The sequence below is a fragment of the Trachypithecus francoisi genome, unplaced genomic scaffold (assembly GCF_009764315.1).
Source record: "Trachypithecus francoisi isolate TF-2019V2 unplaced genomic scaffold, Tfra_2.0 Contig01579, whole genome shotgun sequence".
Classification (NCBI taxonomy): Eukaryota; Metazoa; Chordata; class Mammalia; order Primates; family Cercopithecidae; genus Trachypithecus; species Trachypithecus francoisi.
In genome coordinates this window covers 30,133,915-30,159,063 of record NW_022681442.1, presented here as the reverse complement: position 1 = coordinate 30,159,063, position 25,149 = coordinate 30,133,915, and the positions used below count along the sequence as shown (strand labels likewise).

The following is a 25,149-nucleotide window of genomic DNA, read 5'->3' as shown; positions in this document are numbered from 1 at the left end:
ATTACTAATGCACAGATCATACAAGTCTGTAATTTTGTTATGTTTATAATCAACTGTGTTTCCTTTCTGTAGCTTCTTACAGGTTAGAAGTTTGCCCCAAGCAGAGAAGCAGCACAGCAAAGCCTTTTGTTGGCCTTCTTTTTAAATTTCTCCTGTCTACAGTTGAAAAGTGCTAATAAACAGCTAAAAGCCTTTTCTTTGCCATTGTTTTCAAGAAATGAAAAGATTTGTTTCCTTACTAGAAATTATGTAATTTTTGTCTTAGCATTACATAATTGGCCAGAGAGTTACCTGTATTTGAAATTATGAAGGTTTCACAGTTGGAAGCCCTTTTTGGGGTTTTCCCTTCACAAAGATGAATGACATAGACATGATTAGAATTTGGAAGATTTATCCATCATCACCCTTCAGTGAAGTACTAAAAGGATGAAAAGGCCATTAAAAAAACAACAGATAGAGCTACTGTTTGTTATATCTAAGGAAATTATTCCTAGAAATCATTTGAATTGCTCTGAAAACATACAGTTTTTTAAATTAATACACAAAAGTTTTTGAGATTTGCATTTACATTCTCTGAGAAGAACTGTCCTGGACAGTGGTGAAAGAAGTGTCCACCATGGCAGAGGGGGAGGTGTTTTGTGAGAACAGGACATCACTGATAATCTGTATCTCATTCAGTTTGATGACTTCAGGAAACTACTTTCTTAGCTCGGTCATTTCCTTCTCAGGCAGCTGTGTGCGTTGAATTCGTTTTTATGCCTGGAAGAACCTGTTTACAGAATTATGTAAAGCACTGTGCTTTGAAAATACATTTTATGTTTGAACTTAAACCTACATTTTTCTGTGTGAGTTATATAGCAGAAAGGAAATAAATTACATTGAAAGCAGTACATATCTGTGTGGGTGGTGATTAATTTTATTTTGTGAATTTTTAGAAGGCATATAAAGTGTATTATAACATTTCAGGCTTAGAAAAGAATATGTGAAAATTCACTTGACTCAATTTTCTCTTCCAGATTATGGGACATAGAATGTGGTGCATGTTTACGAGTGTTAGAAGGCCATGAGGAATTGGTGCGTTGTATTCGATTTGATAACAAGAGGATAGTCAGTGGGGCCTATGATGGGTGAGTGTGCTAACAGAGTGTAAAAAGAGAAAATCTACATCTTAATCCTTCCTTATGTTTATGGTGTTAAACATTACCATTCCTTGTTTCTAAAAGCTTATAGATTTTACACAAAGTGATACCATATTTCTTTAATCTGTATATTTACCTCTCCTTGGTTTAGTGTCCTGAAATATTATTTCCAATCATTTTATTATACTTGTTTGCACATGGTTGCCATTCATATTTTGGTTATTTGGTTACGTATTTGACTGTTTTGCCCTGTAAAGCAAAACAAGAAAAACGCAGTGTTAACAGGCTACCCATGTAAAATGGTAACCTGTTAACAAAACAGAAACACTAGAGGGCAGTATTTGGGGACTTAGTGTGGTAAGATCTCGAATTTTGATCTCTTGGATTTTTTATCTCTTTTAGTAATTTTTAAAAGTACAGTTCTCTTGTCATCACTTGTCATCCTAGCATTTCATTTATGAGTTTAGTCATCTTTATTTTCTTCTAATTTCTAGTGGTTATGGAATCCATTAATGTTGTGAATGGACCCCATGTCCACCAATCCTAAACACAGAGTAAATTCAAACAAAAGTAGGCTGGGCACAGTGGCTTGTGCATGTAATCCCAACACTTTGGGAGACCGAGACAGGCAGATCACTTGAGGTCAGGAGTTCAAGACCAGTCTGGCCAACATGGCAAAACCCAGTCTCTACTAAAAGTACAAAAATTAGCCAAGTGTGGTTGCGGGCGCCTGTAATCTCAGCTACTCAGGAGACTGAGGCAGGAGAATTGCTTGAACCAGGGAGGCAGAGGTTGCAGTGAGCCAAGATTGCACCACTGCACTCCAGCCTGGGTGATAGAGCAAGACTCCGTCTCAAAAAAAAAAAAGTTATTCACCTACGAAGGACTCCTTATCGTTTCTTTTTGTCAAACTGCCTGATTTTGGGGGTGAAGGGTAGAAGGCTACGGTTCAAATATTGGCAACTTTTTAAATATCAGAAACTAACAACATTATTTTAGTTCATGAGCTAACTATACTGATACATGAATTAGCCAATGCAAGCAGCAAGAACCTGCTCACTTCTTCTGCTTTGGGTCAGCCATCACTGTTACAACCTTGGGAAATTGTTCAGAGTGTGGTGACATGTTCCAGCTTGGTCAAGACAATATTTTCTTATTGCCCTGGCTTTGATCTGTACCCACCTGTCTTGAAATTTGTCTGTTATGTACCTTGAGGAAACATGGCCTATAAAAGATTTTTGGAAGAGCTACACTTATTTAAATCAAAAGATGAGGGCTTACTTATATAAACTCCATTGCTCTTACATGGACCCCAGTCCCTCAGTACATGTGACCTGGGCCACTCTTAGAAGTGACCAGGAAGAGGATGCCTCAGAGTTGTAGATTTCTAGGTCTATGTAATATCATTAAGAGGTCTAATGTACAAGATCTCCTCTTGATCCCAAAGTGTGGTTTAACTTTACTATTAAATGTCTTCAGTTTGGTTAAAGCTAGCCTGTTTCTCATTTGTAGGTTAATCACGTACATTTCAACTATACTCACCATCCATATTTATTGCCGTGAATTTCTACTGTTCTTCCCTGTGTTCTCTTACTTTTGCTTTTAACTAGCATTTTTGTCCCCTTTTTGATCTTTAGAAAAATTAAAGTGTGGGATCTTGTGGCTGCTTTGGACCCCCGTGCTCCTGCAGGGACACTCTGTCTACGGACCCTTGTGGTAAGAGCCTTGCTGTTTAGAGAGCATTGGAGAGCAGGTGGGGGAAGAAATTAAACATTGATGTGCTGTGGAATATGGATTTGAATTTAATAGTTACAACCTCACAAAACCTATAACTAAGTGGTAAGGCAACCAGTACATGACAATAAAATATGTTTATATAATTCCTTTCATCCAAAAATGCTTTAGAGACTATATATGGAGAGAAATGTGGCAGCTGTTTAACAGCTGCACAGCAACTCTATACAACAGTTTAGTGCAGGAAGTGAATAAGAATTCTGTATCCACCAGAAACAGCAGGGGGTACTAAGGGAGAGAGAGTATAATTATTCAAATTGGAACCTGTCCAAAATCTGAGGACCTGTACACCTGTGCCTTCAAAAAGTACCCTGGGGGCTGGGTGCGGTGGCTCGTGTCTGTTATCCCAGCACTTTGGGAGGTCAAAGCGGATGGAGGTCAGGAGTTCAAGACCAGCTTGACCAACATGGTGAAACCCTATCTCTACTAAAAATAAAAACAAATTAGCCGAGCATGGTGGTGGGCGCCTGTAATCCCAGCTACTCGGGAGGCTGAGGCAACAGAATCGCTTGAACCTGAGAGGCGGAGGTTGCAGTGAGCCGAGATCACCCTTGCACTCCAGCCTGGGCAACAAGAGTGAAACTCGATCTTAAAAAAAAAAAAAAAGTGCTCTGGGAATCTGCATGAACCGCCGCCCCCCCCCCTTCAGCCCCTTAATTCTGCAGCCTATTCATGAGCTAGTGCCTCCAGCAACTTGAACCCATCATTTTTATTCCCCATATACCCACTTTTGACATTTGGGGAAAAAAGTGATTCAGAAGGAGAAATACCACTTTCAGAAGCACTGAATTCTTTATCATGTTGTTAGCTAGGGGCCCGGATTGATAAATACCACTTCCATTAGAAAATTAGTTGGAGCAGCCGGGCGCGGTGGCTCAAGCCTGTGATCCCAGCACTTTGGGAGGCTGAGACGGGCGGATCACGAGGTCAGGAGATCGAGACCATCCTGGCTAACACTGTGAAACCCCGTCTCTACTAAAAATACAAAAAAAACTAGCCGGGCGAGGTGGCGGGCGCCTGTAGTCCCAGCTACTCCGGAGGCTGAGGCAGGAGAATGGTGTAAACCCGGGAGGCAGAGCCTACAGTGAGCTGAGATCTGGCCACTGCACTCCAGCGCGGCCAACAAAGCAAGACTCCGTCTCAAAAAAAAAAAAAAAGGAAAAGAAAATTAGTTGGAGCAACAGGGTGGACAGAATCTTTTGCAGCACTCGGAGAAAAGATGAGAGCAAGCATTTGAAACCCAGTGTACTAAATCCTGACTGTCAACATTTAGGCATTCTTGGCTCTCGAGAAGAGAAAGAGGTTATATTTCTTGTCTTCCTTGTTGGATTTATGTGTGTATGTATAAGACAGGGTCTTCCTCTGTCACCCAGGCTATAGTGAAGTGGCACAATCATAGCTCACTGCAACCTCCAACTCCTGGACTGAAGCAGTACTCTTGCTTTAGCCCTCAAGTATAGCTGGCGTTACAGGCTCTAACCACAGCACCGTTTTCATTTTTGTGGAGACAGGGTCTCACTATGTTGCCCAGGCTGGTCTTAAACTCCTGGCCTCAAGCGATCCTCCTGCCTTAGCCTCCCAAAGTGCTGAGATTACAAGTGTGAGCCGCTATGCCCCGCCCATTGTGGTATTTAAAGCACATTCTTACCATACCAAACATGCTTTACCTACATGTTTCACACATATCTTTTTAAATGTATACTTTTCCTTTTTAAGAAAGTTTTTCTTTTTAAGAGAACCTCTCTCTTAAAAAATGACTGTGCTTTAAATACAACAAGGGGCAGGGCACAGTTGCCCAGGCTAGAGTGCAGTGGCTATTCACAGGCATGAACATAGCTCACTGTAGCCTCAAACTGCTGAACCCAAGTGATCCTTCTGCTTCTGCCTCCCTGTGCCAGGCCTAAAATGTGTATTTTCTTTCATTTATAATTAATCTAAGTCTGGTTTTTAGGCACAATTTATATGCAGCAAAATTCACTCTTTAAGACATTTTTCTATTAATTTTGCAGTTGTGTAACCGTCACCACATCAACATGTACAACATTTCCATCATCCTCAAGAGTTCTTTATGCCCTTTCATATCAATTTACTCCCCTTACCCATTAGCAACTGTTATCGACTATTCATCTGATTTTTATCCCTATAGTTTGCTGTCTCATGAACATCTGATAAATCATGGAGCATGTAGCCTTTTGTGTTTGGCTTTTTTTAAGTTCATTGGAGATTCATCCATGTGGTTGTATGTATAAATACTTTGTTGCTTTTTATTGCTGAGTAGTATTCCACTGTATGAATTAGCCAGTTTGTTTATTCATTCACCAATATAAGGACATTTGGAATGTTTCCAGTTTTTGTTGATTCTTAGTAAAGCCACAAAAACATTTCCATATAGTCTTTACTATGTCCATACTGTTTTTATTTATCTTGGGTAGATATAGGAGTATGATTTCTGGATTTTATGAAAGTGTATTCTTAAAATTTAAAAGAAACTGCCAAGCTATTTCCCAAAGTGGCATGGGATTTTGCAAATTGAGACCAGTCTGGGCAACATAGCAATACCTCATCCTTATTTATTTATTTAAAAAATTTTTTTTTAATTTTAAGCATTTTACATTTTCACCAACAATGTATAAGAGTTCAATTTTTCTATATCCTTGCCAGCACTTGGTATTGTCAGTATTTTTTTAAATTAGATCCATTTGTGGGGGTGTGTAGCGATATATCATTGTTAGCTTAATTTGTCTTTCTATTGTAGCTAATAATACTGAACATCTTTTTGTGAATGCTTATCTTCTTTTGTGACCATTCAGATCTTGCAACCATTTTATTTATTGAGTTGTTTATTAAAATAGATTTATATAGGTATAATGGACATATTATAAATGGACATACTGAAAGTGTACAACTTGGACAGGCATAGTGGGTTGTGCCTGTAATCTCAGCCCTTTGTGGGGCTGAGGCAGGCAGATCGCTTGAGCTCAGGAGTTAAAGAGCAGCCTGGGCAGCATGTTGAGACCTCATCTCTATAAAAACTAAACAAAAAATTAGCCAGGCATGGTGGCAGGCACCTGTACTCCCAGCTACTTGGGAGGCTGAGGTGGGAGGTGATTTGTTTTTCTAAGATCACCAGAGCGGGCACAAAAGAACCAGTGACTAGGCAAGTGTAGGAGCAAAACTGCAAGTTTATTTTGGTCACCTAAGGTGTGGGGAAGAGGTCTGTCGGCCTCCAGCAAAGAAGGCTGACAGAGTCCCCCGGTGGGGCTCTCGGATGGAGTTCCCACAGTCCCGACATCCCGACAGGAGTGGGGCTGTGAGAAGGCCGCGAGGGGCGTCCCTCCCGAGCGGCTTTTCTAGGAGTGGGAGGGCAATAGGCGGGGCACGGGCGTGTCAGGGGGCGTTCCACAGGTGCGACCAGGTAAATCTTGGTCTCTTCGGATTGACGTCACCTGGCGCATGCCCAGTTGGTCTGCACCTTCCTGGGCGCCGGCTGCATTTTTGCGCGCGAGGGAAAAGCGGGGGGCGGGGGGGGTGGGGGATGAAGAACCCGGAAGTGTACCATCTTGCCTCCGTTCATCCAAACAGGAGGATTGCTTGAGCCAGTGTACTCCAGCCTGGGCAACAGAGTGAGACCCTGTCTCAAAAAAAAAAAAAAGGAAGTGTACAAGTTAATAAATTCTGACATATGTATATACCAGTGAAACCACAAATAATGAAGATACGCTCATGCCCCTTGATTAGTCCCTCCTTCCTTTTCCATCAGAGCCCATCCCACCTCCCCCTGCCCCAATCTCCAGGCAACCATGGATCTGCTTTCTGTCACTGTTGATTAGTTTGCACTGTTGATTAGGTTGTATAAAAATGGAATCATATATTAAATACTTTTTTGCCTGTCTCTTTTCATTAAGCACTTTTTTTTTTTGAGACAGAGTCTCACTCTGTTGCCAGACTGGAGTGCCGTGGTATGATCTCGGCTTACTGCAACCTCTGCCTCCTGGGTTCAAGCGATTCTCCTGCCTCAGCCTCCCGAGTAGCTGGGACTACAGGTGTGTGCCACCACGCCCAGCTAATTTTTGTGTTTTTTTAATAGAGACGGGGTTTCACCATGTTGGCCAAGATGATCTCAATCTCTTGACTTCGTGATCTGCCCACCTCAGTCTCCCAAAATGCTGGGATTACAGGCGTGAGCCACCATGCCCAGCCTCTAAGTACAATTATTTTTGAGATTCACCCATGTTGTTGATGTATATCAATATTTCATTTCCTTTGAAAATTTGCTGAGTAGTATTCTATTGTATGATTATACCCATTTACTGATTGTTTCTCATTTTTGGCTGTTAACAAAGTTTCTATAAACATCTATGTAGAAGTCTTGGGATGCATGTATGCTTTTTGCTTTTATTTCTCTGAGGTAAATACCTAGGAGCAGATGACTAGGTCATATGGTATAAGTGTATGTTTAAAATTTTTTTAGAAACTGCCAAACTGTTTTTCAAAGTGGTTTACCATTTTACATTATAGTATAGCAATGTATGAGAGTTCCAGTTACTCCACATTCTTGCTAGTACTGAGCACAGTCTTTAGTCATTCTCATTGTGGTTTAATTCATGTATCTCTGATGATTAATAAAGTGGAACATCTGTTCTTGCCATCTGTATGTCTACTTTGGTGAAGTGTGTTCAAATCTATTCCCTTTTTTTTTTTTTTTTTTTTTTGAGGCGGAGTCTCGCTCTGTCTCCCGGACTGGAGTGCAGTGGCCGGATCTCAGCTCACTGCAAGCTCCGCCTCCCGGGTTTACGCCATTCTCCTGCCTCAGCCTCCCGAGTAGCTGGGACTACAGGCGCCCGCCACCTCGCCCAGCTAGTTTTTTTTTTATTTTTAGTAGAGACGGGGTTTCACCGTGTTAGCCAGGATGGTCTCGATCTCCTGACATCGTGATCCACCCGTCTCAGCCTCCCAAAGTGCTGGGATTACAGGCTTGAGCCACCGCGCCCGGCCTATTCCCATTTTTTAATTGAATGGTTATTGAGTTTTGAGATTCTCTTATGTGTTCTGAGTTACAAATGCTTTATCAGATGTCATTCACAAATATTTTCTTCACATTCATAATTTGTTTCTTTGTTTTCTTAAAAGCGTCTTTCAAAAAACAGTTCTTAATTTTAAGTTCACTGTATTGACTTTTTCTATTATGGCGTATGTTACTTGCTATTGTATCTCAAAAAAACCTTTGACTAATCCAAAGTCACAAGGATTTTTCCCTGTGTTTTCTTCTCTAAGTTTTATAGTTTTCAGTTTATATGTTCGTCTATGATCCATTTTGAGTTAATCTCTGCATATGGTACAAGGTATAGATCAAAGGGCTTTTTTACACATGAATATCCAGTTGTTCCAGCACCATTTATTCAAAAGACTGTCCTTTCGAAATGCTTTTGCAGCTTTGTCAAAAATGAATTGACCATATATGTGCGACTCTACTTTGGGAATCTGTTCTGTTCCATTGATTTTTGTCTGTCTTGATTCCAGTATAATTTTATTTTGATTACTGCAGCTTTTTACCGACTCTTGAAGTCAAGTAATACGAGTCTTTCAGCTTTGTCTTTTTCAAAGGTTTTTGGGGCCTTTGATTTTTCATGTTAATTTTAAAATCAGTTTGCTAATTTCAACCAAAAAAAAGTCTGCTGGGAATGTTTTTTAATTTTTTAATAAAGTAGGTATGGGGTCTCAGTGTGTTGCCCAGACTGATCTCAAACTCCTAGCCTCAAATAGTACTCCTACCTCAGACTCCCAAAGTGCTTGGATTATAGGCCTGAGCCACTCCACCTGCTGGGATTTTTGTTGGACTTGTTTTGACTCTAGATCCGTTTGGAGAACATTGACTTTTGAACAATATTGAGTCTTTATCTCTCCATTTGTTTAGGTCTTTTTAAATTTCTCAGCCATGTTGTAGCTTTCAGTGTAAAGGTTTTGCACATCTTTTGTCACATTTATCCCTAAATATTTTGTATTTTTAATGCTATTAGAAAAGGTATTTTTAAACCTTGGTTTCTGATTGTTCATTGCAAATACATAGAAATTTACTTTACTTATTTCCCAATCTGTGTATCTTTTATTTCTCTCTCTCTCTTTTTTTTTTTTTTTTAATTGCACTGGCTAAGACCTCCAGTACAATGTTAAAAACAATTGGTAAGAGTGAATGTCCCTTTCTTGTTCATGATCTTAGGCGAAAGGCATTCAGTCTGTCACCATTTCACATATATGTATATATAGATGTATGTCAGCTATAGGTTTTTCATAATGACCCCATTATCAGGGGAATAGGCAGTTCTCTTCTGTTCCTAGATTGCTGAGAGTTTTTGTGAGGAATGCATGTTGGATTTTGTGAAATGCTTTATCTGATCCATTGAGATAATCATATGGTTTTTCACTTTTATTCTGTTAATTGGTATATTGCATTGAATTTTTTAAGCTTTAAATCCTTTGCATTGCTGGTATAAACCCCACTTGTTCATGAGGTATAATCCTTTTTATGTGTTGTTGGATTCACTTTGCTAATATCTTTTTAAGGATTTGTGTGTGTGTGTGTATATCTGTGTTTGTAAGGGATATTGATTTGTTGCTTTATTTTCTGTGTCTCTGGTTGACTGTCATGATAATGTTGGCTTTATAAAATAATTTTTGAAGTGTTCCCTCATCCATTTTCTAAGAGTTTGCATACGTGATATTATGCTTCTTTAAATGCTTGATAGAATTCACTAGTGAAGCATCTAGACCTGGAATTTTCTTTGTGGAAAGTTTTAATGACAACTTCGGTTTCTTTAATAAATACAGCACTCTTCAGATGTAATATTTCTTCTGAAGTCAACTTTAATACTTTGTCTTCCAAGAAGTTTGGCCATTTTATCTAAATTATCAAATTTATTGAAATAAAGTTATTCATCATATTCCCTTATTATCCTTTTAATGTCTGTAGGAGCACAGTCATGTTTCCTTTTTCAATTTCATTGATTTTGTTTTTCTTTTTCTAGCTTCTTAAGGTAGAAACTAAGGTCATTGACTTTGAAACTTTTTTTTTTTAATATAATCAGTCGAAGCTATAAATGTTATTAGAAGTAATTCTAATCACTATTTTAGCTACATCCCAAAAAATGTCAATTAAGTTGGTTTATAATATTCAGGACTTCTGTATCCTTAGTGATTTTTCTACTTGTCCTTACCAATTATTGAGAGGAATTTTTATGTCTCCCTGAATTTGTCTATTTCTTCTTACAGTTGTGACAGCCTTTGCTTCATGGTTTTTGTTTGTTTGAGACAAGGTATCACTATGTCACCCAGGCTGGAGTGCAGTGGCACACCTATAACTCACTGCAGCCTCAACCTCCCAGGTTCTATCAATCCACCCACCTCAGCCTCCTGAGTAGCTGGGACCACAGGCGAGTGCCACCACGTCTGGCTAATTTTTTTGTATTTTTTTGTAGAGATGGAGTTTTGCCACATTGCCCAGGCTGGTCTGCAACTGCTGGGCTCAACCTCAACAAAGTACTGGGATCATAGGCATGAGCCATGGCACCTGGCCTGATTCATGGTTTGTTGTTGTTGTTGTTGTTGTTGTTATTGTTGTTGTTGTTTTTGAGATGAAGTTTCTGTCTTGTCATCCAGGCTGGAGTGCAGTGGCGTGATCTCGGCTTACTGCAACCTCCACCTCCTGGGTTCAAGCGATTCTCCTGCCTCATCCTCTCAAGTAGCTGGGATTACAGGTGCCTACCACCACACCTGGCTAATTTTTTGTATTTTTAGTAGAGACGGGATTTCACTGTGTTAGCCAGGATGGTCTTCATCTCCTGACCTTGTGATCCGCCCGCCTCAGCCTCCCAAAGTGCTGGGATTACAGACATGAGCCACCAACTTCTGGCCTTTTAAAGAAATTTTTTAATGGAAAAAAGAGAGTTTATTTTTACCCACATGTTTACCTTTTCTATTGCCTCCCATTCCTTTGTATAAATTCTATTTCCATCTGATATCATTTTCCTTCTGCTTAAAGAACTTACTTTAACATTTCATATATGCAGGTACACTGGTGACAAATACTTTCACTTACTGTTTACTTGGGAAAGTTTTTTTTTTTTTTTTTTTTTTTAAGGGATAGGATCTCATTCTATAGCCCAGGTTGGAGTACAGTGGCATGATCATAGCTCACTGCAGCCTTGGACTCCTAGTCTCAAGTAATCCTCCTGACAGTCTCCCACATAGCTGACTACAGGCTTGTGCCACCATATCTGGCTAATTTTCTTTATTTTTTTAGAGATAGGGTCTCATTGTGTTGCCCAGACTGGTCTCGAACTCCTGGCCTCACATAATCCTCTTGCTTCACAACCTCCTGAGTGGCTGAGATTATTACAGGTGCAAGCCACTGCGCCTGGCTCTGAAAAAGTTTTCATTTTCCCTTCATTTTTGAAAGATATTTTTGCTGGCTAAATAATTCTGTATAGGCCAGACATGGTGTCAAACACCTGTAATCCCAGCACTTTGGGAGTCTGAGGCAGGTGGATCGCTTGAGCTCAGGAGTTCAAGACCAGCCTATCAACATGGCGACCCCTTCCCTTCAAAAATACAAAGATAAGCTGGGCATGGTGGCACATGCCTGTAGTCCCAACAACTTTTGGGAGGCTGAGGTATGAGGATCCTATGAGACTGGGAGATTGAGGCTGCAGTAAGCCATGAATGTGCCACTGCACTCCAGCTTGGGTGAGAATGAGACCCTGTCTCAAAAAAAAAAAAAAGGAATTCTAGATTGACATTGTCTTTCAGCACTTTAATGATGTCATTCCATTTTCTTCTGGCTTGGTTTCTGACTAGAAGTTAGAAGTCACTCCTCTAAATTATGTATCTTTTTCCTCTGACTGCCTTTAAGATACTCTCTTTATGATTAGTTTTCAGCAATTTGCTTATGATGTGTCTTGGCGTGGTTTTCTTTGTATTTTTCCTACTTCACATTAAAAAATAGAAATTGACAGCAATTTGAAGAAGAAGGCTAAACTATATGTTGTCTACAAGAAAGCTACTTTAACTATAAAGACACATACCCCTTAAAAGTAAATGGTGAAGGCCGGGCGCGGTGGCTCAAGCCTGTAATCCCAGCATTTTGGGAGGCCGAGACGGGCGGATCACGAGGTCAGGAGATCGAGACCATCCAGGCTAACACGGTGAAACCCCGTCTCTACTAAAAAATACAAAAAAACTAGCCGGGTGAGGTGGCGGGCGCCTGTAGTCCCAGCTACTCGGGAGGCTGAGGCAAGAGAATGGCGTGAACCCAGGAGGCGGAGCTTGCAGTGAGCTGAGGTCCAGCCACTGCACTCCAGCCTGGGCAACAGAGCAAGACTCCGTCTCAAAAAAAAAAAAAAAAAAAAAAGTAAATGATTAGCGAAAGATATAACACATGTTATAGACTGGATTGTGTTCCCCTAAAATTGATATGATGTCTTAACCACCAGTACCTCAGAATGTGACTGTATTTGGAGTTATAGGAGCTTTCAAGAGGTAAATAAGGTTAAATGAAGTCATTGGAGTAGGCCCTAATCCAATATGACTGGTGTCCTTATAACAAGAGGAGATTGGGACACACAGAGACCATGTGAAGATAAAGGGAGAAGATGACCATCTACAAGTCAAAGGAAGAAGCATCAGAATGAAACCAACCCTGCCAACACTTTGGTCTTGGAATTCTAGTCTCCAGACTGTAGGAAAATTAATTTCTATTTTTTGAGCCTCCTAGTGTATGCCATACTTTGTTATGGCACCCCTAGCCCTGATGGACCATTCTAACACTAGTCAGAAGAAAGTTGGGGTAGCTGTATTAATTACAGAGAGAGCAAACCTCATAGCAAGGAATATTATCAGGGATAAAGAGAAGTATTGTATAATGATAAAGGGGCTAGTTCTTCATGAAGACCTAACAGTCCTTAACATGTACACACCTAATAACAGAGCATCAAAACATGAGGCAAAAAAACATAGAACTGCAAGGAAAGAATAGATGCATCCACTATTATAGTTGGAGATTTCAGCACCCCCATCAGTAATGGACAGATCTGGCAGGCAGCCAGTTCAGTAAGAACATAGTTGAATTTAGCAGTACCATCAATCAAGTGTATATAATTGACATCTATAGAATGCTTCATCCAATAGCAGCAGAATACACATTATTCTCAAGCTCCCAAGGAAATTACACCAAGGCAGACCACAGTCAGGGCCATAGAATGCACCTTAAAAAATTTACAAGAATAGAAATCATACTGCATATGCTGTCAGATTACAGTGGCATTCAGTAATGGAAAGGTAGCTGGAAAATCCCAAAATATGTGGAGATTAAACAGTACACTTCTTAATAACACGTAGGTCAAGAAGAAATCGCAAGAGAAATTGAAATGTATTTTTTTTTTAATTTTTACTTTTAATTTTTGTGGGCACATAGTAGGTTTATATATTTATGGGGAACATGTGATGTTTTGAAAAGTATTTTGAAGTAAACAAAAATGAAAACAGCTATCAAAATGTGTGGGATGCAGTGAAAGCAGTGCTTAGAGGAAAATTTATAGCAATGAATGCATATCTTAGAAAATATCTAAAATCAATAGTCCAAGCTTCTACTAGAGCCAACTAAGAGAAGAGCAAAGTAAGAGAAGATTCAAAGTAAGTAGAAGAAAAGAAATAATAAAAACTAGACCAGAAATCGATGAAATTGAAAACAGGAAATCAATGGAGTACATCAAGACCAAAAGCTAGTTCTTTGAAAGGATCAATAAAATGGATGAGCCTCTAGCCAGACTACAAAAAACAAAGAAGACATACTTTACTAATATTAGAAATGAAAGCGATCCCAGATCTTCACAGAATCAATACTTAATAATCTTTCCAGAGAAACTAAGCCCAGGTAGATTCACTGGTGAATTCTACCAAACATTTGAATAAGTTATATCAATTTTCTATCATTTTTTCTACAAGATAAAAACAGAATGCATAACTTGCTAGTTCATCCTATGAAGCATTACCCTAAAACCAAAACCAGACAAACACAATATAGGAAAAGAAAAATACAGACTAATAATGGCTAAGCTGTGAAGTTCAATAGGTTAGGCAGATCAAATGCATTTTCAGCTTAGGATAGTTTCATTTACAACAGGTTCCTCAGGATGTAACCCATTGTAATTTGAGGAGCATCTGTATTTTAAACGATTTGATTCATGCTTGAACCCGGGAGGCGGAGGTTACAGTGAGCCAAGATCACATCACTTCTAGCCTGGGCAACAAGAACGAAGCTCCGGCCGGGCGCGGTGGCTCAAGCCTGTAATCCCAGCACTTTGGGAGGCCGAGACGGGCGGATCACGAGGTCAGGAGATCGAGACCATCCTGGCTAACATGGTGAAACCCCGTCTCTACTAAAAAATACAAAAAACTAGCCGGGCGACATGGCGGGCGCCTGTAGTCCCAGCTGCTTGGGAGGCTGAGGCAGGAGAATGGCGTAAACCCAGGAGGCGGAGCTTGCAGTGAGCTGAGACCCGGCCACTGCACTCCAGCCTGGGCGGCAGAGCGAGACTCCGTCTCAAAAAAAAAAAAAAAAAAAAAAGAACGAAGCTCCGTCTCAAAATAAATAAGTAAATATTTGATTCAGACATATGTATGGTTTTTCTTTTTCTTTTTTTTTTTTTTTTTGAGACAGAGTTTCACTCTTGTTGCCCAGGCTGGAGTGCAGTGACACAATCTCGGCTCACTGCAACCTCCGCCTCCTGAATGCAAGCTATTCTCCTGCCTTAGCCTCCCGAGTAGCTAGGATTACAGGTGCCCGCCACCACACTTGGCTGATTTTTGTATTTTTAGTAGAGACTGGGTTTCTCCATGTTGGCCAGGCTGGTCTCGAACTCCTGACCTCATGATCTGCCTGCCTCGGCCTCCCAAAGATCTGGGATTACAGGCGTGAGCCACTGCACCCAGCCATGTATGGTCTTATTATTGCCCTTATGTTTAGCAATTTCATGATTTTAAAAATTTTTTTTTTTTTTTTTTTTTGAGACAGAGTCTTGCTCTGTCCCCCAGACTGGAGTGCGGTGGCTCGATCTCAGTTCACTGCAAGCTTCGTCTCCTGGGTTCACTCCATTCTCCTGCCTCAGCCTCCCGAGTAGCTGGGACTATAGGCGCCCACCACCACGCCCAGCTAATTTTTTGTATTTTCAGTAGAGACGGGGTTTTGCTGTGTTAGCCAGGATGGTCTCGATCTCCTGACCTCGTGATCTGCCCATCTCGGCCTCCCAAAGTGCTGGGATTACAGGCATGAGTCACCGCACTGGCCTCTAAAATATTATAAAATGTAATAATGTGCCAATAAAATGTAGTAACTCTTAAATTTAAAAAATCCTTGACAAAATATTAGCAAATTAAATCCAACAATTTATGAAAAGAATTATACCCCGTGACCAAGTGAGATTCATGCCAGGTGTGCAAGGCTGGTTCAGCATTCAGAAATCAATTAATGTAATCCATCACATCAGGGGACTATAGAAGACAAATCACATGCTTATATCAATAGATGCAGTAAAAGCATTTGACAAAATCCAACACCCATTCATGATAAAAACTCTCAGCAAACAAGGGATAGAGAGGCTTTTCCTCAATATTATAAAGAAAAATGCAAATTAAAATTATAATAAAATACTACTATAAACCTACCAAAATAAGTGTAAAAGATTGGCAATATCAATTTTTGGTGAAGATGTGGAGTAATGAACTCTAATAAACTGTTGGTGTGAGTATAAATTGGCATGACTTTTAAAAAATTGTTTCATAGTATCTTCTAAAGCCAAACATACACCTACCCCATGGCCCAGCAAGTCTACTCCTAGTTGAAATGAGTGCATATATTCAGCAAAAGACACATACATAAATGTTCATAGCAGCTTTGTTGCCATAAACTATAATCAGCCCCTATGTCCACCAACAAGAGAATAGATGGATTGTAGTATATTCATACAGTAGAATATCAACCAGTAATAAAAAAGAATGAACTACTGTTTTACATGCAGCAACATAGAAGAATCTTACAATGTTGACTGAAAGAAGCCAGGCATGAGCTGTGCTCGGTGGCTCATGCCTGTAATCCCAGCAGTTTGGGAGGCTGAGGCCGGCAGATTGCTTGAGTTCAGCAGTTGGAGACCAGCCTGGGCAACATGGTGAAATCCTGTCTTTACTAAAATACAAAAAATTAACCAAGCATGGCAGGGGGCGCCTGTAGTCCCAGCTACTCGGGAGGCTGAGGCAGGAGAATCACTTGAACCTGGGAGGCAGAAGTTGCAGTGAGCCGAGATCGCACCACTGCATTCTAGCCTGAGCGACAGAGCAAGACTCCGTCTCCAGAAAAAAAAAAAAGAAGCCAAGCATGGCTGGGCACAGTGGCTAAAGCCTATAATCCCAACATTTTGGGAGGCCGACTTGGGCAGATCACAGGGTCAGGAGATCGAGACCATCCTGGCCAACATGGTGAAACCCTGTCTCTACTAAAAATACAAAAATTAGCTGGGTGTAGTGGCACGTGCCTGTAATCCGGGGTACTCGGGAGGCTGAGGCAGGAGAATTGCTTGAACCCAGGAGGCGGAGGTTGCAGTGAGCCAAAATCACACCACTGCACTCCAGCCTTGCCACAGAGCAAGGCTCTGTTTCAAAAAAAAAAAGGCAGGCATAAAAGAATACATACTATATGATTATATGAAATTCAGTAAGAGAGTAAACAAATTAATAACAACATTGGGCCAGGCAAAGTGGCCCACACGTATAATCTCAGAGCTTTGGGAGGCCAAGGCAGAAGGACTGCTTGAGTCCATGAGTTCAAGACCAGCCTGGGCAACAAAAAGACCTGGTCTCTACAAAAAAAAGAAAGAAAAGAAAAGCTGGGCGTGGTGGCATGTGCCTGTAGTCCTCACTACTTGGGAGGCTGAAGCAGGAAGATCACTTGAGCCCAGGAGTTTGAGGTTACAGTGAACTATGATCACACTGCTGCATTCTTACCTGAGCAATAAAGCGAGACCCTGCATCTAAAAAAAAAACGATCATGATGACGCCTGTAATCCCAGCACTTTGGGAGGCCAAGGTGGGTGGATCACGAGGTCAGGAGATCGAGACCATCCTAACACAATGAAACCCCATCTCTACTAAAAATACAAAAAATTAGCTGGGCATTGTGGCGGGCGCCTGTAGTCCCAGCTACGTCTGAGGCAGGAGAATGGCATGAACCCAGGAGGCAGAGCTTGCCATGAGCGGAGATCACGCCACTGCACTCCAGCCTGGGCAACAGAGCAGGACTCTGTCTCAAAAAAAAAAAGGTGATGATGATGATAAAATTGAAGTAGAGATAACATTGTTTAGTAAGGGGTGTGAGATTGGTTTCCAGTATGCTGGGAACATTCTACATCTTTATCAGGGTAGTGGTAACTGCCAGTGGTGTGCTAGAACAGGCTCATACTCACTTATGAGAGCCAACTATTCATGAATTTTGCAAGCTGGTTGACTATTACTAGCTTATAATTGGCCATGGTAGGAGTTTTTAATGCCGTGGAAATCTACCAGTGGTTTTACAAAGTAGCAAAGTTTGGTTGATAAACATTTATCAGCATACTGCTTATTGCTCACCAATCCTTGACCTCTGATTATAGAAGGAACTTAGAAGGTAAAACCAGGGAAGTAGTAAGGAATGCTGTCATCCACCCTAAGCCAAAAAGGGTTGGCATGAGAAACTATTAATAGCATGCTATTTAGCATGTCTTGGCCAAAGAATATTACTTTGTTTACAGCTGCCTAGTATTTGACTTTTCCATGCTGCCTTTAGCCAAAGTAAATTTTCTTTTTTTTTAATTAATTTATTTATGTATTTATTTAGATGGAGTCTCACTCTGTTACCTAGGCTGAAGTGCAGTGGCGTGATCTCAGCTCACTGCAACCTCTGCCTCTCAGGTTCAAGCAATTCTCCTGCCTCAGCTTCCCAAGTAGCTGGGACTACAGGCATGTGCCACCATGCCCAGCTAATTTTTTGTATTTTTAGTAGAGATGGGGTTTCACCATGTTAGCCAGGATGGTCTGGATCTCCTGACCTCGTGATCCACCCACCTCGGGCTCCCAAAGTGCTGGGATTACAGCCGTGAGCCACTGCACCCGGCCTCTCTCTTTTTTTATAAAAACAACTTCGTGGTAGAAAATTAACAGCAAACCATAGCCTTTCTGTAGACTCCTTTTGACATCTTGCTGAATTTGTGTCCTATTGATTTTGAGTAGTTCAAGTTCCTACCCTTTTTGTTTCTACTTCTTTAGGAGCATTCCGGAAGAGTTTTTCGACTCCAGTTTGATGAATTCCAGATTGTCAGTAGTTCACATGATGACACAATCCTCATCTGGGACTTCCTAAATGATCCGGCTGCCCAAGCTGAACCCCCCCGTTCCCCTTCTCGAACATACACCTATATCTCCAGATAAATAACCATATACTGACCTCATACTTGCCCAGGTATCAAAATCTATTATGTACATAACACTGTGGGTAGGAGACAGGATATTAGCTGTAAGGTGTTGCTAGTTCATGGAGCTTTCTCCTGCCGTTTGTGTCACCAAGTCCTGTAAAGCCGAGGAAGCAGACAATGTGAGACAGGGCTGAAGCTGCCACAGTATGGACAGTGCCTTTCACCAAAGTAGCCAGCCTCAGTTCTAGGTCATTCTAGGGTCCTACGTGTGTGGTAAGCCTAGTCTTTCCTGCCCTAGTTATCTAGTAGTACTGTTATGAAAATAAAATGAGATTTGAATCAGTTTGAAAACTAAGTAATGACCCAAAGGCCTGTGATGTTTAAGTTCCCAGATCACATAATACCTACAGTAGAGACGTTTCAAGCCAAGTAGACACTCTGATGTCTAATGTGTGAATGGAAACATCTCTTGGTGAAAGTTCACACTGACATAGAAATAAAAGGGCAGATTTAAAAGGAATATAAAAAGTAGCTTTTATATCCCTATCTCCATTCCTCAACCCTCCAAAAAGAGGACCTGTCTTTTGACCTCTGACGCTGGTGAGAACTCCATGTATCCTCCCACTCAAGTCTCCAAACTCTTTCAGGCAGGGGAAGATCCTAAAATACCCAGGTGGTCCATACATATTATGGTATATTCAGATCATACCTGGTGTTCTGACCAGTTTGAATACACTAGGTTGTTGCCGTTTTGGGAAGGCTGCCCTAGCTGCTGAGGAGCGTTGCTGTCGTTAGGATTTCCCACGTGTGCCTCAGTTCTCCTGGCGGAAGTACATATTCGCTACAGGTTTCTGCATCTCTCTTTGCAGTGTTCGACTGAGGGCAGTGATTCACGCCCAACTGGGCTTGCCTCAGCGCCTCTTTCTCTCACAGAGGACACGGTTCATCGTTCCTCAGCCAAGTTGCACAGGCTGTGTGCCCTTGGACAAGTAACTTCCCAGAGCCTGAATCTCTTGATGAGTAACATGAGGGGCACTGTTCACTTCATGGAGCCCTGTGAAGGCTGCATGGAGATACTGTATGGAAAATTCCTAGTGCTTAGCACAGTGCCGAATACATAGCATGCCCTCAGGAAAAACTGATCATTAGTATTAATACTGCAATCTCCCTATACCTACCCCCTCCTTTTGCCCAAAATTTTCTCTTCCTTAGACTTCTGTGACACTTTGCTATTTTTAATATTCTTCCTGGCTCTCTGATTATTTGTGCCTCTTTCCGCCTCACTCCTAAGAGTCTGTTTCTGGCTTTTCTTATTATTTTTATTTTATCTTATTTCTTTTTTTTTAAGACGTAGTCTCGCTCTTTCGCCCAGGCTGGAGTGCAGTGGCGCAATCTCGGCTCACTGCAAGCTCCACCACCTGGGTTCACACCATTCTCCTGCCTCAGCCTCCTGAGTAGCTGGGACTACAGGTGCCTGCCACCGTGCCAGGCTAATTTTTTGTATTTTTAGTAGAGACAGGGTTTCACCATGTTAGCCAGGATGGTCTCGATCTCCTGACCTCATGATTCACCTGCCTCAGCCTCTCAAGGCCAAGCCACCGTGCCCAGCCTATTTTATTTTATTTCTTGAGATAGGACTTCGCTCCTGTCACCCAAGCTGGAGTGCGGTGGCACAATGTCAGCTCACTGCAACCTCTACCTCCCAGGCTCAAGTGATTCTCCTTCCTCAGCCTCCTGAGTACCACAGGCACACAACACCATACCCAGCTAATTGTTTGTATTTTTTCTGTAGAGATGGGGTTTCACCATGTTGCCCGGGCTGGTCTCGAGCTCCTGAGCTCAAGTGATCCACCTCCCTTGGCCTCCCAAAGTATTGGGATTACAGGTGTGAGCCACCATGCCCGGCCTGTCTTTCTTCCTTATCTAAATTCCTTCTTAGGCTGCCTTCTCTCTTCCCAAAGCTTCAGATCTCATCTCAATGTAGAAGACTCAAATTTCTGTCTCCAGTCCAAGCCTCTGCTTTAATCTCCAGGCCACATTTCCAGCTGCCATCCACACAGCTGTCCTTGAAGATAGCAAGAGCACTTCTGGTACTCACATCCTCAACTACACTGTCCCCTCCTTTACACTGCTGGTACCCTCCAGCCACACAGCTGGGCCAGCTTTCCTTGATTCCCCCACTTCTGTTAGTGGCACCACCATGCTCATGGTCACTCAAAGGCAGGGCCCACAGACCATCCCCGACCCCTGCCCTGCCATTCTACAGGGCAGGTGAAAGCTATGCCAACCATGGTCACTCTCAGCCTAAAGACATCAGAGTCACTCTGCTTGAACACCACAGCCCTGAGCATGTCAGCAAGCCCTGCCTTTAGTGTAACTTCTCCATCAGTCCAGGTCACCTTTGACAGAAGCTCCTGCATGGCATAGACAGAGAGCAGGCATTAGGAAGGACTCCTAAGCCTTTTCCCCATTGGCAGCTACGTGAATGCTCTTTTTCTTCAAGCAAGTAAGAAATATCGAAAAAGGGGCTAATGACTGTTTGCTCTGTTTTCACACAGGACCCATTAAAGTTGCGGTATTTAACGTATCTGCCAATACCAGGACAAGCAACAACAGTAACAATCAAACTACTGCCCAGTTTCCCCGGACTAGCTGAGGAGCAGGGCTTTGAGACTCCTGTTGGGACACAGTTGGTCTGCAGTCGGCCCAGGACGGTCTACTCAGCACAGCTGACTGCTTCAGTGCTGCTATCAGAAGATATCTTCTATCTTTTGTGAATGATTGGAACTTTTAAACCTCCCCCTCCTTTCCCCTCTGCACCTAGTTTTTTCCCATTGGTTCCAGACAAAGATGACTTATAAATATATTTAGTGTTTTGCCAGAATCTCTCTTGCTTTGCCATTAAGCAGAAGAACTAGTTTCCCTATACAGCCTGCTGGGAGAGACCCAGTTCTAGGGGATGGGGGATGCAGCTTCAAGCCAGACAGTACCCAGTGTCTCCCTGTTAACTGCAGGAATGCCAAGCACCTGGCCAGAGCAGCCCAGCCCCAATATGCTTAGGAGGAGACAGAGCTCCCTTTGTGTAGCTCTGGGGCAAGAAAAAAACACAAGAATGTACACACTGGAAGGTTTGGGCCTCCTGCCTGCCTTCTCTTTGTTTCTGTTCCTCTTCCCATCTACTTGCCTACTCCCCTTCAACCTTTCTTCTCTGTCTGCTCCACCTGAGAAGAAAGTGTATGAAGAGAGTGTCCTCCTCTAGCATGAGCCAGATCAGCCAGAAAATGCAACACTTGGAAGAGTTAAATGCTGTTCAGTGAAGATTTCAGCCTCAGACCTTTGCTGCAAGTGACCCTGTGGCAGCAGTGGATTCTCGGACATGATACTCTCATCATATTTGCAACTCTTCCCTCTCCTTCTTCCCCACACCCAAAAGGAGGATGGGGGGTGGGGGGCGGGTAGCAGGGGGCCAGGAGAAGAAGTTTCCTGGGCTCCATCAATGGCTGCGTCTTTTCTGGACTCAGCAGTGTCCTTGATTCCATGTAGAGTGTGGAAAGGAGTTGCTGATTGCATTTCCTCTCATTAACAATTAGGTGTGTAATAAAAAGCATTGTACTTCATCTTAAATCACTGGTAAGGCTCAGCCTACAGAAAGGTTTGAAATGGCCAGAGCCAATTGCTTGGTGCATTCTGCATAATGGTTTCCATCTCCGATTTCCTCATCGGGGCCTGTGAGTACCCAGGTGCCTGTATCTTTGCCAAGACTGTGATCAGGGTAGCTTAAGAGAGATAGGAGAAAACACTGGTGTTTTTGTGTGTTTGTTTTTTGTTTTTGTTTTTTGGCCAGTTAAATATCATCTCTCAAAAATTGATTTCACCGTGTCAACTTTGCACTGCAGAACCTTCCTTCTGCTCCTCCCACACCCAGTATTTGCGGAAGGGCAAAGCTGCCCAAGAGAGAGGATCAGGGTGAAGTTTGGCATACAGGGTTTATAAATGGGACAAAAACTGCCTTTTCTTTCTCCTCCTGACCTTATTTTGCTCTTCACTTTCCCCAGCCAATAAAATGTCTGTGGCGATTGGTGAACAGCATAAATGGCTGGACCTCGGCAAGGGTCGGGTAAACCTAGCCACTCGGAAGGCAGCTGGGTGAGCTGCCAAAGCTAGTGGGCTTCAGGTGCGAGGGCACCTGTGCCACACCAACCTGGGAGCACACAGAATACTATTCATGTGCACCCAGCTGGTCTCCCCAGGCAAGAAGGTATCCTCTTCTCAAGGTGTACCCAGACTGGATGTTGTGACTACATATTTGAGAGTCAGTTTATGCATATGCATTCTCCTTTCCTGCTTTATGAGTATTTTTAAGCTTTTAGTTCAAGGTTATATTCAGAAAATATTTCCAGCGTAATGATACATCGTAGCCTAGGAAATATTTTCTCAATGTAATTCCCTTCCCAGCTACCCAAATGCTACAGAGAAATGTTTTCTACTTGGGCACTATCGGGGTTCGTCATCTATTGTGTTGACTATTAATGGCTTTTTGATTGGGTAAGGATTTTGCTATAGATGAAGATAGAGGGCTGTCAGCCCTGAAAAACACACAGGTCAGACATTTAAAAGGCATGGGTTTCAAGCTTTCTCAAAATATTGTCCAATAGCCATAATTTTACCAGCCCTTCTGTCATATGCTGCTATTACAAAGTGGAAGCTGTTGAATGTTTATTGGTGCCCTGGGTTTTGCTCTCCAATCTAGGTTCAGTTGAAGGAATATTGTTTCTAAGACTGTTTTGAAACATGTCCAGTACATCACAAAGGAGATCAGGTCGAACCCTACAGATGTGGAGCCATTCCCCCAGTTGAGAATATTCTCCAAGTTGTCCTCTCTGCTGCTGATGGAAATGGGAATGAAGTTAAGTGGTCTGAAAAACTTGAATCGTTCACATTTCTCAGCTCTGGGGGTCATTTACCAGTTCATTGTAGAAGAAATAATCAGGTAAGTAAAAGTTCATTTCCAGAGAAGGTAAACCCCACTTACCATCTCTGCATGATTTCAGTGGGAATTGATTATCACTAATCCCCAGCTGGGCTAGAATAAATGTAAAGTTTGACCTTTTTAAAACAAAAAGAGAGACAAAGTCTCCGCACATTCCAAGGAGTGATGGAAACAGAGCTGAAGGTGTCCTCATGGTAGATTAGTCTCTTCTCGCTAAAATTTACTTTCCAATATAGGGCCTAAAGGAAACCTTTTTTAAAGACAGGCTGAAACCCCTTCGAAGGCAGAGGAAGAGGTACAGACAGGTGACCTTTTGGTGCACACTGGGGCTACTTGGACAAGACCAACATGCCTTGCTGCACGTGTGTGTATTTCACTGCTGAGAACATCCTTTAACTTTGTGTGCAATTTGAAAGGATGTGAATCATGGATGGAAAGCCGTTTGTACATGTCCCTTGGCAAAATTCTTTCTGGTGTCTCCTAACTTCAGAGACAGGGACTCTTGGGTCTCTATTGACAGGTAATAAAGTCTGGCCCTCATAACTTGTTTCCGAGCTAGAAAAGACTGTGAGACCCTACAGCATTCTTGTTTTTCTGCTTGAGTAAGAACAATCCTTTTTTATTTTTCTTCTGTACAGTCTAAAGCTACAGAGGAAAAAAATGCACTCTTCCCTTGCCGGCTGCTGGTACCATTGGTCTGAACAGCTGTAGTTGGTCTACTCCTTACTTAGCACTTGATTGTGTGGGGAAACAAAGGTGGGAGGGGTGGGGAATACTGGAAATAATCAGGGCAATTTTTTTTCTTTCCTATAATTGGATTAGATACCTTGGTACTGTTGACCTTCTCAGCATCTCCCTTTTGCCTTAGATGGCAACACCCTCCAGCCTGAAGCAGAGCAGTCCAACCCAGATTAGTGCAGCCCTGAGGCTTAGGGTACAGCCTCCCTGGTCTTCCTCCACACAGCTGATCATCAATAGACCAGACCTCCTTTAACCACAGTGTCAACATAGTGTTGGAAAGAGAGCCATCTCTTAGGGGAATAAAACTGAGTTTCACTTCTTTACCTGTAGCTCATCTGTGGTGTCAGAATCTTTTGAGCTGAAGAGAGAAATCAAAAGAGCATGATGACTGCCTGGTTTCAGGTGGAACTTAATGCATTGATCTTTAGAAACCCCTTCTGTTGGAAGTAGAGTACCTATGATCTAAAATGTCCTGGAGGCAGATGACATCGAAAATATGTGCTTTCCAACCAGCACAGGTGGCGCGCTTAGCTCCTGATTGGATGTGTGTGTATTTTATTAAGGATCAGTGCAGTAAGTGTTTTAAAGTGTTACCTCCTCTCCTAACCCTTCCCCTTCTTGGACACTGAAGGAAAAGGCCAACTAGGATGTTAGCCCTCTGGGCACCAAGGAAACTAACAGCTTTCTCAAAGCGGTGACCACTCAGGCCAGCCCAGACAGATCTGAGGGATGGCCAGTGCACTCCAGCAATGGGACAGGCCTAGCAACACATGTGAGCTTCCCCGAGAGCTTTCAGCTGGTTCAGCTCTTTGTTCTCTAGACTCTTAAGTACTGACTGCTTTGACTTTTGTGATTATGTTATGGTGATGTGTAGTCAATGTACCAATATGTTCACAACCTAGGATCATGGTAATAGAGTGTGTTTTGGTTTTTTTTTTAACTGTTCAGGAAAAAAGTAACTTAAATTACAAATATAAGATTAAAGTGAATTTTCTAA

The 25,149-nt window shown here is 42.1% G+C and overlaps 1 protein-coding gene across 9 annotated transcripts in view; it reads left to right on the top strand.

The window, feature by feature from the left end:
• Positions 1-25,149, top strand: part of BTRC (beta-transducin repeat containing E3 ubiquitin protein ligase) — a 210,334-nt gene extending 185,185 nt beyond the window's left edge. For 2 of the 9 annotated variants that reach the window (XM_033185296.1, XM_033185287.1), the window contains 4 exons: positions 1,017-1,127; positions 2,777-2,855; positions 18,276-18,468; positions 20,980-25,100. In XM_033185296.1, coding sequence (XP_033041187.1) covers positions 1,017-1,127; positions 2,777-2,855; positions 18,276-18,437 — 352 coding nt within the window. In that variant the 3' untranslated portion in view covers positions 18,438-18,468; positions 20,980-25,100. Of the gene's footprint in view, positions 1-72; positions 933-1,016; positions 1,128-2,776; positions 2,856-4,942; positions 5,438-18,275; positions 18,469-20,979 lie in introns of those variants that run through there. The other 7 variants (XM_033185277.1, XM_033185291.1, XM_033185266.1 and 4 more) reach the window with 6 other exon arrangements.